The following is a 12,776-nucleotide window of genomic DNA, read 5'->3' on the forward strand; positions in this document are numbered from 1 at the left end:
CTCAGGAGGAAAAAGTAACTATTGGCCAGTAATTCAATGTACGAACCTCTGAATTGGTTCAGACATTAATGGCATTTAGGCCAACAGCTCTGGGTGGCCAGCGTTTAAATAAACAGCAGTCGAGACAAAGACGGCTTACTGGCAGGACCAGTTATTTTTTTTAAACCCTTTTCACCATACAGCAGGTCGAACCGGACAGACAGGTAGCCAGATTAGACTCTAACTGACAACTGTTACAATCCAAGCCACCAAAGCACCTCTTTGAAGGCAGACAGCTCCCCCGAAGCCTGCAGTCTCTCACTCATGAGCTCAAAGACACATAGGCAGGCAGGCAATCTAAAGCCTGGGCTCCCCTGTCCATTCCCTTATGGACAGCAGCCTCATTAGATTGACTCAGAGTCCCTCTGAGCGAGTAAGTAAGTGAGGCAGAGACCTTCTGAGAGAGGGGGGTGGGGGGGAAACAACCTTTGAAACAAATGGGAATGACACGCTGCAGAGCTTCAATAAAAACACACAGCAGCATCGAATAATGAGGTAATCACAGCACACATTAGGTACCAAATAGGCTAATCACATAAGAGCTTTGATGCTGTTTAGCTATGTACATGGATACAGGCTGCAATACTAGCAGGACATAACACCTATGTTAATGAAAGGTTTTTGCTTGAGTTTTATTTTTTTTTTTTACTGAGTTGCTCAGTCTATGAAAGCTGGCAGAGAGTCCATAAAGTCGAGGGAGCTTTTTAAATGGTGGTTTTTAATCATAAAAATTTAAACAGACTGAAAGGTACAGAGTCCATATATTATAATAATTTTATCTGCTAAATGATCACCATATGGCAAAAATATAGAGGAGGTCATAAACACTTGCAAGATTTATGAAGCAGCAGCTCACCGGTGTTTGACACTAATTCTATTTTTACTTCCTCTGCATCTGTTATGCTTGCTCGTGAATAAACAGGGACAACAATTTGATTCACTCATCAACTTCCTGTTTTTTATGAATTGTACAGATAATCAACATGCAAACAATCCTACAACTTTGAATAAAGTTGCTCTCAGTTGTTTAAACCTGTTACTTTTCTCACTCCCAGCAGTGACTGGCTGTACTGCACTGCTGAGTTGTGCATAAAGAGAAAAAGAAGCCAAAACTCGGCTTCCACTTCAACTTTCTGTTGAACCCATGGACTTTCCAGATTGCAAAATAACAGGTCAAAAACAATTACAAGCTCAATAGACCAGGGTCCCCAAACTTTTTCCTGTGAGGGCCACATAACTTTTCCTCTTCTCTGGTGGGGGGCCGGAGTCAGTTTATAAGAGAAAAATTGTGACGATTGCAGGAGTGCCTACATGTAAAAATGTATTGTTTTCCAGAAAGCACAATCAAATAACCCTCTCTGGGATCTTTACAGAAAAAAAATCCAGGAAATAACACTATTTATGAAATAAATACCGTATTTTCCAGACTATAAGCCACAGATATCTCTGCCACTCCAGGTTTTCCACAGCGATGCAGCAGAGGGGGGCGGACACCCAAAATTTGAGTCATAACAGGTCAATTGAATATCACATTTATTATGGATGAAAACTGAACTGATTACGGTAGTTTCCGAACAGTAACTGTAACAGTAAAAGTGCTGATCCTTCGTGTCTGCTATTTATGTGCTAAATAAAAATAGGCACTTTCTTCTTCTTTAGATTTCAACGGCAGCTTGCATCCATTATTGTTGCACTACTGCCTTCTAGGGGATCCTAATATCTATACCTCAAATTCTCATAATGATCCCAGTACTATTTAAATAAATTGAAAAATCTTCTTTTTCCCCTCAATGCTATTTAACTGATCAACAACATTCTCAAATTTCAATTCCCTATTAAAACCTAATTCCGTTTTAATGGGTGCTTTCTTCTTTTATTTCCAATTTTGACTTCCAATTATTCACTTCCTGCTAAAGAGCCCCCTGGTGGTTGAAGAAAAATCCACATATAAGCTGCATGGTTCAAAGCTTAGAAAAAAAGTAGCGGCTTATAGTCCGGAAAATACGGTATATAAAAAAATAATCTAAATGCGCTCTGGTATTGTTCAGGGGGCCGGAAAAAATGTGGAGGCGGGCCGGATCCGGCCCGCGGGCCGTAGTTTGGGGACCACTGCAATAGACAATAGTTCAACTTTATTTTACTTTAAATCACTGCTGTTAGTGATGATGATTTTCACATAAGAGCTGATGAAAATCTGACATTAACGATTATCAGACTTACAAAATCAGTTTAATAGACGCTGCTTCTCTCTATTAAACTGAATGTCAGGAGTTTGTTTTAAAAAATAAATGACCTACATAACCTTGAGCTTCACTTTGTAGCCTTTTGCAAGTTAGCTGTAGTTAGGAATATTTTCTGGTCTCAGATCATTACAGAGCTCAGTGTTCATGAGGTTTAAAATTAATAACTCTGTTTACACTGGAGAAACAGCCAGGACTGTCATGTTTAAACATGTATGTTTTGCTCTCCTCGAGATGTGAGCTCCACCTTGGACACACACACACACCACTGTTATGTACAAACCATTCATATAAGACTTGTTCCTGTTTGCGTTCCGCTCGATGGATGCTCACAGACACACTGCTAAAACCTTTATGTTAGAAAAGCATGATTAAACTCTACTCTAAGTAATTTAAATATGTTGGCAATAAGAGTGAATTGACAAGCTGTGGAAAATAAGTGAACTTAGCTTTGTGCAGCGTGGCATGCAAATGTGGTTCTCCTCTCTGAGGTCATGCTTGTGCAGTAAGCAAACATGAGCAAACATTGGTCTAAGAAAACTATAACAGCATAGAAAAGACAGGAGCAAAATGCCACATCTACTCTTCTAGTATGTATATACTGCTGTTGAAAAAAAACCATGTTGCTTTTGAATGCTTAACTTTCTCTGAGAGTGAAAATGTATTTTTAAGGATAAGAACTAAAAAAACTACTACTACTAATATTATTATTATTATTATTATTATTATTGTTATTATTATTATTAACAAATAATAATAATAATAACAAAACACCAGCACACCTAAATCCACTACTGCACTATTCATTAGAAAGAAAGAAACTGGCAACATTCTGAGCACTCTGAGTTTTTTTTTTTTTTCAAATTAAATGACAAACAAAACAAATGGCTGAATAAAATGAATGGTACCGACCATCAGCCACATTGAGCTTCAAACAATATGTCTGCAAAAGAAAAAGGCCAATTGTCTGACCTCTGCTGTCAAATGCAGAGGTCAGACAGCATCGGAACTTAGCATCAAGTTCTGTGATGCTAAAACAATCTGAACAAGAGTTGTACTTTTACTAAAGAATTGACCAATCAGTCAGATTTTATTTACTTCTAATATATTAATATATTTATTTCTAATATAACCAGAGGCAACACAAAGAGGTGATGCAAATGTTAATAAAGAAGCTTGTATACAACCAACCATCAAACCCACAAAATTCTAAGCTATTAGATTGTTATAAGCACAAAAAAGTACAATATATAACAATATAAAAAGTCTGCAATCGCAAAAATATAGATAAAATCTGAAGCAATATATAATTTGTTTCTAAATCAAAACAGAGATTAAAAGAAAGATAAATAACATTAATGGCATTACGATATGAAAAACTATCTTGGAATATGAGACTGAAAAAAGTAAAATAAAATAAAACAATCGCTAAATTGCAAAAATAACATTTTTTTAAAAAAGCTTTGAAAGATGCATATTTTTTTCCTTGTATTTCATCTCTTTTTAGGACATTTAACATCCTCGTGGTGCAATACTAGTATACTTGTGCATTTTTAATGCAGTAGCTGCTGCATCTTTATGCCAGTGTCTGCTTATAGGCAGTGACGGCTTTCCAGTTGACAGACTGCAAGTCGTAAGGACTGAATACATCAGCAGTGATTAGTCAACTGCTCCTAGGGGGCTTGTGGCTCTGAGCGAGATCAAACAGCAGCTCTGTCCAACTTTTCCACCTCTATAGGTGCACCGCATACCTACCACTCAGTCTACGTTGCAGACTTTCTGCCTGTCGCTTCATTTACTCCTCTTCCCGCTAAAGTTCCTGTTTCCTTATCACAGCACCTCCGTGGCGGCCAGCTGTTGGCCGACCCCTTGTCTTTGTGCCGTTTGATACGGGAGCAAAATCTCTAATCTGGGTGTCTGAGCTCACAGCAACTCCCAGTAAGGCAGACACAGGCAATCCCTCTGTACGTACTCTAACCCTCCAAAAACACCAGCGGCAAACATACGCCGAGACCCAGTTTTTCCACCAACACTGAGCCGTCGCATCAAATCGACACCAAAAAAAAAAAGACGTCTGACTGCAAACGAAAAAAACAAAACAAAAAAAAAACATGTCGCACACATGTCACACAGCCTACTTCAAACTAATACAAATGAGCTGCTTTCAACAGCGATTCATTACCATAATGCAGGGGTTGTATGTTGATTTCTTCCTATTTCCAGTGCCTATGTTTTGCTCTTTAAATACCGATTGCAATTATATGAACTGCCTCTTACTGAATCCTGTGACAACAAGCATCTACACCACTTCAAAGCACTAACAGCACCTTGGAATGGAACAGGCATCTAAAAAATAAATAAATAAAAAGAAATTGTGATGTTTCTCATCAGAGACTAATGACAAGAAATGCAAAGCAGAAAATAAACATTCATTAAACATAAAACAGCTATTTTTTTTCCTTTTGAACCAGCCCACCTCACATATACACACACTTCTCTCCTCTCTATCGGATTCCAGAGCTGCGAAAGAGACAGATGGTTGCCATAGCAACTATCTTTGCACGCAGCTAGGAATGCATTTCAGTGCAAGAGCGCATCTGTTTCTGTCCGGCCGTGCACAGATCTGGTGCGCCCCCCTTCCCCGTCGTACAGAGAAAAGCCAGAGAGAAGCATGTGTGCTGCAGGCGGGGGGACTGGACAGGACAGGAGAGAGTATTAATAGGCCCAGGTAGCAGGTGGGGAAGGAAAAAGAAGAAGAAGAAGAAGAAGGAAAAAAAATGGTGGCTCTTATTTCATCTAAATTCTTGAGGTATATATTTTACTTCATCTAGATGAAAAAAAAATATGTTTCAGGGTGAATACAGCTCAAAAGATGCAGAAATAAAAATAATAATAAAAATAAAGCAATATTGGTAAAAATAAAGCACAAAACCCAACACAAGCACGGATTCCTCGCAACCAGGTGATGGAAGAGGGAGCACGAGATCAGATGAGGGAAATTTGCATTCCTGCTGAACATATTTCAGATCTTATCTGTGCAACGCCACTTCAGGTGTTTTATAAATAAAATCACAGGAGCAATCAGCAGCCAGGGTTTTAGGTGTCAGTGAACTGATGACGTTCATCATGAGATTAGGCTTTAATCTTTACGCTATTTTGGACAAAGTTACAAATCAACAAGCAAAGTGTTGCAGACATATTGTATGTTCAGACAACTAAGTTTTAGAGAGTTTTTATCTATACTGAAGAACGTATTTGTTTCTTTGGGATAAACTGCATTGCTTTCCAAAGGGGCTGTGCGATATACATCTGCATAACTGTTTAAAATTTGAATATTTAAGTTTAAAGAATATATAAAAGATTCTTCTGTTAGAGTGCGATGTATTGTATGCAATCTTAACTCTGACATTTCTAAAAGACGGTTGGCATTTCCAAAGCCAGCATGACCAATGACAGACAAACAGAGCAACTTCCTTGGACTTCCATCAGCCTTCCAGTTTTATGTTGGAAGTTTCACTTTCCTGCAGTCACAGATATGTTCGGCTATGTTGTTGTGGAAGACTGTTTTCTTTTAATTAACTTTGTGCTCTAACTTATTACTTCATGTAACACTTCAACTATTTTGTAAACAGCTCAGTTTAAGTATTCGTCTACGACCCATCACAGAATGTTGTCGACATGACCCACAAGTGATTGAATGTGGTGCAGTCAAGGACTGGGAAAAGATACGATTTTGCAGTTTCTTGGTGCATCTCTAACTATCAAACAGAATTAAAAAATTCATCCAACTCAAAAAGTGCAGACAAATCCACTGTCCACATTTACTGGACATCTCTACCTGAGATTATTTCATTAATTTAGGACTTTCTTCACCGTAAGAGTGAAATATCAAAAATGCAAAAGTTACGTTTGTCTCTTGACAAATGATGTCCCTATGTGGCATCATTTGCAGAAATCTTAATCTACGGTATTATTGTGAGTGATGGGTCTAAAGATGAGTGCCTAAAGCTTGACCCCTGCACCTATACTTAAGACTCTAAGCAGACAACAATTGGTTACATTAGTACTGATGAAGCCTCCATAGATGTTCTGTCATTCGTGTGGCAGTGTTTAGGGTTTTCAGTGGAGAAAAGAAACCATAGCAGAGAGAAAGTGAAGATATCGACCAATTACAAGCACTGTAAGAATGAATGTTCCTTTCCACTGTCGCCGCATCACTCAGGAAGAGGATCAGAATTTAGATAACAATTGGTATTTTTTGGATAGTCTATTGTCCACTGCATTGCTATTTAAAATCAGTGGCCACTTAATTGGGTACATTTGCTAAATTGCCTGCTTACATAAGTAGTGAGTCAGTCCATCACATTGCAGTATTTATACAGACACATTTAGGCATCTATATAGAAGTGGGGAATGCAAACTGCAGGAGCTCAAACCAGAAAGTGGATATAAGTGACTTTAGACTTGACATGGCTGTTGGTGCCAGAGAAATTCAGAAACTGATCATCTGCTGGGACTTTCAAGCGCAACATTCTTTTTGGTTTAGAAAGAATGGACAGAGAAAGAGAAAATAGGCAGTTGTGTGGAAGAAAATGCCAAGGTATGTGAAATACTCTTGAACACACAACACTTTGACCCTTTAAACAGACGTGCTACAGTGCAGGAGAGAAAAAAAAAAGAATAAGAAACTTAGGCTACAATTCAAAGAGGTTAGACAAAATGAAACACTAGCAGACTGGGAAATTGTTCGTTGGTCTGATGAGACTTGATGAGCTGCCACATTCAGATGATAGAGCCGGGATATAGAGTAATCAACATAAAAACACAAATCCATCCTGTGCGTTAATGGATCAGGCTGCTGCTGGCGGTGGTATTATAGTATGTTCTTCTCAGCACTTTTGGACCTTACTGCCAAGTAAACGTCGTCTCAATGCCACAGCCTGCCTGAAAGTTGTGGCTCATCATATCATTTCCTTTATGAGCACAGGGCTACCTGATGGTTACTTTCAGCTGGTTATTGCGTAAGTCACAAAGCTCAGATCACTTCAAACTGGCTTTTTTGAACATGAAAATGAGTTAACTCGTATCCAAACGCCTCCGCAGTCATCAGATCTCAATCCAACAGAGAACATTTGGGATGTGGTGGAACATTATGGATGTGCAGCCAACAAATATGCATCAACTGCGTGAAGACATTATCTGAACACAGACCAAAACCTCAGAGCAAAGTTTCAAGCAACTGAATGATGCGGTTTTAAAAGTAAATGGGGTGTTAAACCGGTACTGCGAAGGTGTACCTAATAAATTGGCAGATGAACGTAATTAGAAGGAATCAAATCACGTCAAACTGGTTTCTTGAACATGAAAATGAGTTAACTCATTGTCATTGTTGTTTTAAAGTGTTTCTAGAGGCCAAAGAGAATTTTGAACTGCGCTCAAAGGCCACTACACGACATAAAAACATACAGGAAGCAGAGGATTTTATTTGTAGTCTGAGACTGTTCCAGACTGTTAGAGCACAGCTTCTCTCCAACATCATCATGAACGCTTTTCCATCCATTATAAATGACAGATTGCTCGTGGCAAATTTCACAAGTCATCTTGCAAAATATTCACAATATTTATGAGCTCACAAATGTTTCCTTTTTTTTTTGTAGGCCATAAAAATAAATAATAATAATAATAATGATAAAAAAAATAAAATTAAATAAAAATCAGCTGATACCTACACTCCTCTAGGCGACAGTCAATGTCAGAAGCAGCAGCGGCTGCAGCAGAGTGTGGACTGGCAAGCAATCAAGTGTTTAAGTCACTGCCCTGCTGTTACACATGCCAGGGAGGCCTTGTTAAGAGCTCAGACCTCCATCTGTCCACCTGGGAGGTACGAGTACTCACCCTTGAAAAAAAAAAAACTCATCCCGGCTGCTTTTCAGCTTGAGTTATTACTCCACACACGCAGAGAATTCCTGAATGTAATCAACCGCTTCCTCTGTCGATTGTAGCGCAGAGCACCATTTCATCCCTGATATGTCACATCTTACAGCAGCTCTTGGCAGCTCATAGCTCATATGTCACAGTCTATTTCACAGGAACGATGCAAAATAAAGAGAGGGTCAAGAGTTATACAAGCCATGCGAAAACAAAAATAATGAGGGAAAAAAAAAAAGAAAAAGATTGCAAATCGGCAAATTTGTCTAGAGGTTTAAAATCAAATTGAAATACGTTCCAGTGTAAATCACATACTTAGAATTCCCCCTGGGCAGAAATTCAGCAGAAGAGGCCGACAGAAGGAGAAGGCGGGTAGTGCTCTCTCAACCATTTTTTTCCCCCTAAATCACACAAGGTAAGCCCCGAGGCCCCCCATTGTTGCTCCACTCACGTATTAAGTCCTGGCCTGAAGTGCTGAGGTCCACAAAGCCAACAGAGGTTGAGTCAACAAGACATGAGAGTGCGGGCCAAAACCGCGAGACGAGAAAGCAGATATATATCGGAGCGCTGTCCTCAAGTAAACTGCTTTAATGTCCGCCCTGATTGAGGAAGGGAGGAGAGCGTCGGGTTTGACAGGGCTGTCCGTGGCAGCGGGGGGGTGGGGGTGTATATGCGTGTGTGTGTGTGTGTGNGGATAGGAAACTGGACCGTCTGCGGGATTAACGAGCAAAAAGCCGGCAGTGAAGTTAACAGAAAACGGCGGCGGCACTCAAATGAGCTCCGAGAAAGCGGCAAGGGAGGATTAAAGAGGCAAAGTGGGAGGAGGCAGTGAGGGTGGGCACAGGCAAAGCTATCTGATTAATGATCTTAGCCATGTTTTCATCTTACAGCATCCAGCAGAAGATCTGTCCCACAGATAAGTTTTCCCCTCTCTGTTTTTGTGCCTCTACAATTGTAGTAGCACAACACGCAGAAACGACAAAATGAGGGATAAGCTGGCCAAAAAAAAAAAAAAACTTACCAGGGCAGTATGTGTCCAGGTCTGTATTCTTGGCAGTAGCAGAGGTGTGTGTAGGGGAGCCAAGCTCTGATTGTGGAATGCGAGGGCTCTCCACAAACTTTGCTTTCCGCAGAGGGGCTGGGAGCAGAAAGCACATGCAGATGCACACACAGACACATAAACATCCATATAGAGAAGGAGACAACACACACAGATACACACACACACACACACACACGCATTCAATAGGGAGATGGTGGAGGACAAGAAAGAGAGAAGTGACAGGGACAGGACAGAAAGAGGGGGGGAGGGAGACAGAGAGCTTATGAACTTGGAGCAGCACACTGATAAAATGACAACATCCTGCAGGCTTTTCTGTGAAGCTTTGTTTGATAAAGAGTAAACATGGAGCATGGGCAATCAGGAAACGGGCGCGAGAGAAACCAGCATCACCCTCACATAACATCAGCCCACTGACGAAATCTAAAAATACCTCCATACACCGTGTTCCCTGGCCAACATTTACCTCACAACACAGAGAAACGGTCCAGGAAAGATGCACTTAATGGATAAAGAGGAGTATGTGTGTTCTGTCCATTGGGTCCACAATCACACCAAGAACGGCAGTGACGTCCGCCGGCGCAAAACTGAAGCGTCGAATGCGAAATTTACAGTAGAAAAAGATGTGGGTGGCGGTTGTGATGTAATCACAAGAAAAATAGCTTCGCTGCAAAGACAGGGTTGTTAGCGGTTGTGGGTAAACATTGAAAACAATGGCAGCCATAATCTTCCGTCGGTGCGTCCTTTTCAGTGTGTGGAGCAACTTTTCAGAGGCGATGTGAAAACCGTGGCCTGTTCTCTTAAACCAAATCAACAAGGACGAGATTTAGAGATGCACCACAATCTGACGGTTTACTGCCTGATTATCAGTGACCGGATGGTTGAAAACTCAAACGCCCGATCTTTGTCTGATCGGTGAACTCATACCGTGTCAAAACAACTGCACTGTTTGGTGTGAGTAAGAAGGATCCCAAAGTAAGCAGTTTACATTGTGGTGCACAAAACAAAGTCAGATGAAACACAAAATATGCGAGAAGCTAATTCAGAGGAAAATATTTTCGACAATATGTCTGCAGCTCATTCAGGATGGGAGTGAAAAGACTTTCAGCAGGAAACAAGGGTTCAACAAGTTCAGCAATGTTGCTGGGTTTAATCTATTTAGGCTTTCAGCTTCCATCATGACATGTTGGATTTGGTAAATTTGACAAATTATGACAATATCATAAGGAATATTTGTCGTCTTAATCGCTGACTTAATCGCTAATATAATATGCTTAAGATCTGCTAACTGTAATTATTTTTTATTGCGAAACAGTAAAACCTTGTTTTGGAATCACTGCTATACATGATCTCAACCTTTTTCCTAATGTAAGTAATTACTGACTGCTCATTGTCAGTAAGACCAGAAAAAAAAAGCAGGAAGACCAGAAAAAAAAAATATTTTGAATGCTGCGGAAATTGAAATTTCCTAAAAACACTACAAGGAGGTCAAAACATACACCGGTAATTGTCCAATAACATTTCATCAGTCTGTTAAAACTTTTTCAATATGTGTGTCACAAGATCTCAAAGTATTAAAATATCACAGTGCTTCTTATCTCAAGAAAATAAATTCCAACAGCAGTATCCAATTGCTGCTAGAGTAAGTTATTGGGGCTAAGTTTGCCCTGAAGAATACTTCACTAGTTTAAAATAATTTGTGTTGCAACATATTGGGCAGCAGACTTTAAAAAACAAGTCAAAAAATGACAATAAAAAAAAGCTGTGAAAAGAGACTATAGACTAACGCAAAATGCGTTGCGTGGGGGAAAACCATCAATGCACATCACACCAAACACAACATCTCCATAGTGACACATTGACTTATTTGGCATAAATAGACTTTAGATGCATATTGATGATATGGCCCATTATACCATTAACACTAAATATTTATTATATTTGTGCAAATACACAAAATAGACCATTTTAATGGACAGTAAGACACAACACTGAAAATTCAAGAGGAGGACAGCTTCCACTAATCTGTCCTCCATCTGATGATCTTTGACATCAAAATGTAAAATATTTAGACTGACCAAACTTTAACTTGATAATACTGAAATTTATTAAAACAGTTTGCAATCTATGACACTTTCATTCTATTTGTGAAGAAGGAGAAAAGGTCAATTGTAATTCTTTTTCTGGAATTGGGGCCAACCTAGATGGGAGGCTTTTTTTCCCCAATCTTTTCTACTCTCTGTACTCATGAAAGTTTGAGATGGGTAACAACTGAACATAATTTACTCTTAATCAACTTATCTGGTTAAACAAGGGTTTTAGGATAGATTATGTACTGTACCCTGCAACTGTTAGCCATCATGGGTGAGCGCACATGTCCAAAGCAATCCGGCGGAGAAGTGCAGCGCTGAACCAGTCAACAGTGAGCAAAGAGCCACGAGCAGCAACTTAAACATATGTTCAATGAACAATGACTGCATGACTTGAATGAGTTTCTCCTCACTCACAGATGGGTTTCATGTTATGTTTAATGTCAAGATAATGTATCAGCCTGTAGTGAACGGATAGAGAGCCAGGCGTTCTTTATAAATATAAGCTGAATCAGAAGGGACTGATGCACACAGAGTACATGCTCTACAAGAAATAAATATTATTACTGCATGCCGCTATTATTACCGTCATCCTTTCTATTAAAGCAAGGCTGCAGACTTCCACTGTCTCGCTGTAAGACATTACAAAATTCAACTTTCCAGATATGTCACATTTATACTGGGTGGCGTTACGAAGAGTGCTTCATTTTATCCAAACAAGAGGGCTTCCAGGCACAGTGAAAGCTCTGAAGAGGCATGTATAGACGCAGACATGCTCTCAAGAAACATCAGCAAAGGTGACAAAACCTCCCATCAGGATGCTGGCATAATGATGTTCAACAGGTAAATAAAAAACATATCTTGCAACTGCATTCCACTATGAAACCTGTTACATTTAGTTGTTTTTTTTCCAGCTTTTTCTCCTTATGATGTACACTGTCCATGCGTAAACATACAAGCAACTGTCTAGTAGTGTATTGGTTCCAATTTTGGTGCAAAAACAGCCCAGACCCATTGAGGCATGGACTAGGCCTCTGAGTGTCTGCTATGGTATCGTGTACCAAGATTTTAGAAAGAGATTATTTACAAAAAAATACAAACATGAGAATTAAAAAAACCCCAAAGATTTCAAAGAAAATACCAACATCACGAGTTAAAATTTAAGAGTTACAGCACTACAAAAGGAGAAAATCTGGGGTTATTTAAGTGATCCATGATCACTCAAAAATGTTTGAAATTTGAAAATGCAATAATAAAAAATATATATAAAAAAATTTGTAATTGACAGAAACTTTAAACCATATTGAGATCCTGCAAAAAATGATTGTGGCTATTTAGAATATTTGTAGCAAAAATAAACGTAAATCAAGTTATAGGCCAATGCAAAGTTAAGACCAAGATTAGAAACCACTTAGAAAT

At 39.3% G+C, this 12,776-nt stretch overlaps 1 protein-coding gene across 10 annotated transcripts in view; it reads right to left on the reverse strand.

The window, feature by feature from the left end:
- The window catches only part of tanc2b (tetratricopeptide repeat, ankyrin repeat and coiled-coil containing 2b), a 120,373-nt gene that overhangs the window by 49,567 nt on the left and 58,030 nt on the right, over nt 1-12,776 (reverse strand). For 7 of the 10 annotated variants that reach the window (XR_001777631.1, XM_008437289.2, XM_017310801.1 and 4 more), the window contains one exon: nt 9,229-9,345. The exons of the other annotated variants lie outside the window; for them this stretch is intronic. Coding sequence is in view for 6 of the 7 variants with exons in the window: in XM_008437289.2 (XP_008435511.1) it covers nt 9,229-9,345 (117 nt within the window). In the remaining variant the exon portion in view is untranslated. The remainder of the gene's footprint in view (nt 1-9,228; nt 9,346-12,776) is intronic. 10 annotated transcript variants of the gene reach the window in all.

The sequence above is a fragment of the Poecilia reticulata genome, linkage group LG19 (assembly GCF_000633615.1).
Source record: "Poecilia reticulata strain Guanapo linkage group LG19, Guppy_female_1.0+MT, whole genome shotgun sequence".
Lineage (NCBI taxonomy): Eukaryota > Metazoa > Chordata > Actinopteri > Cyprinodontiformes > Poeciliidae > Poecilia > Poecilia reticulata.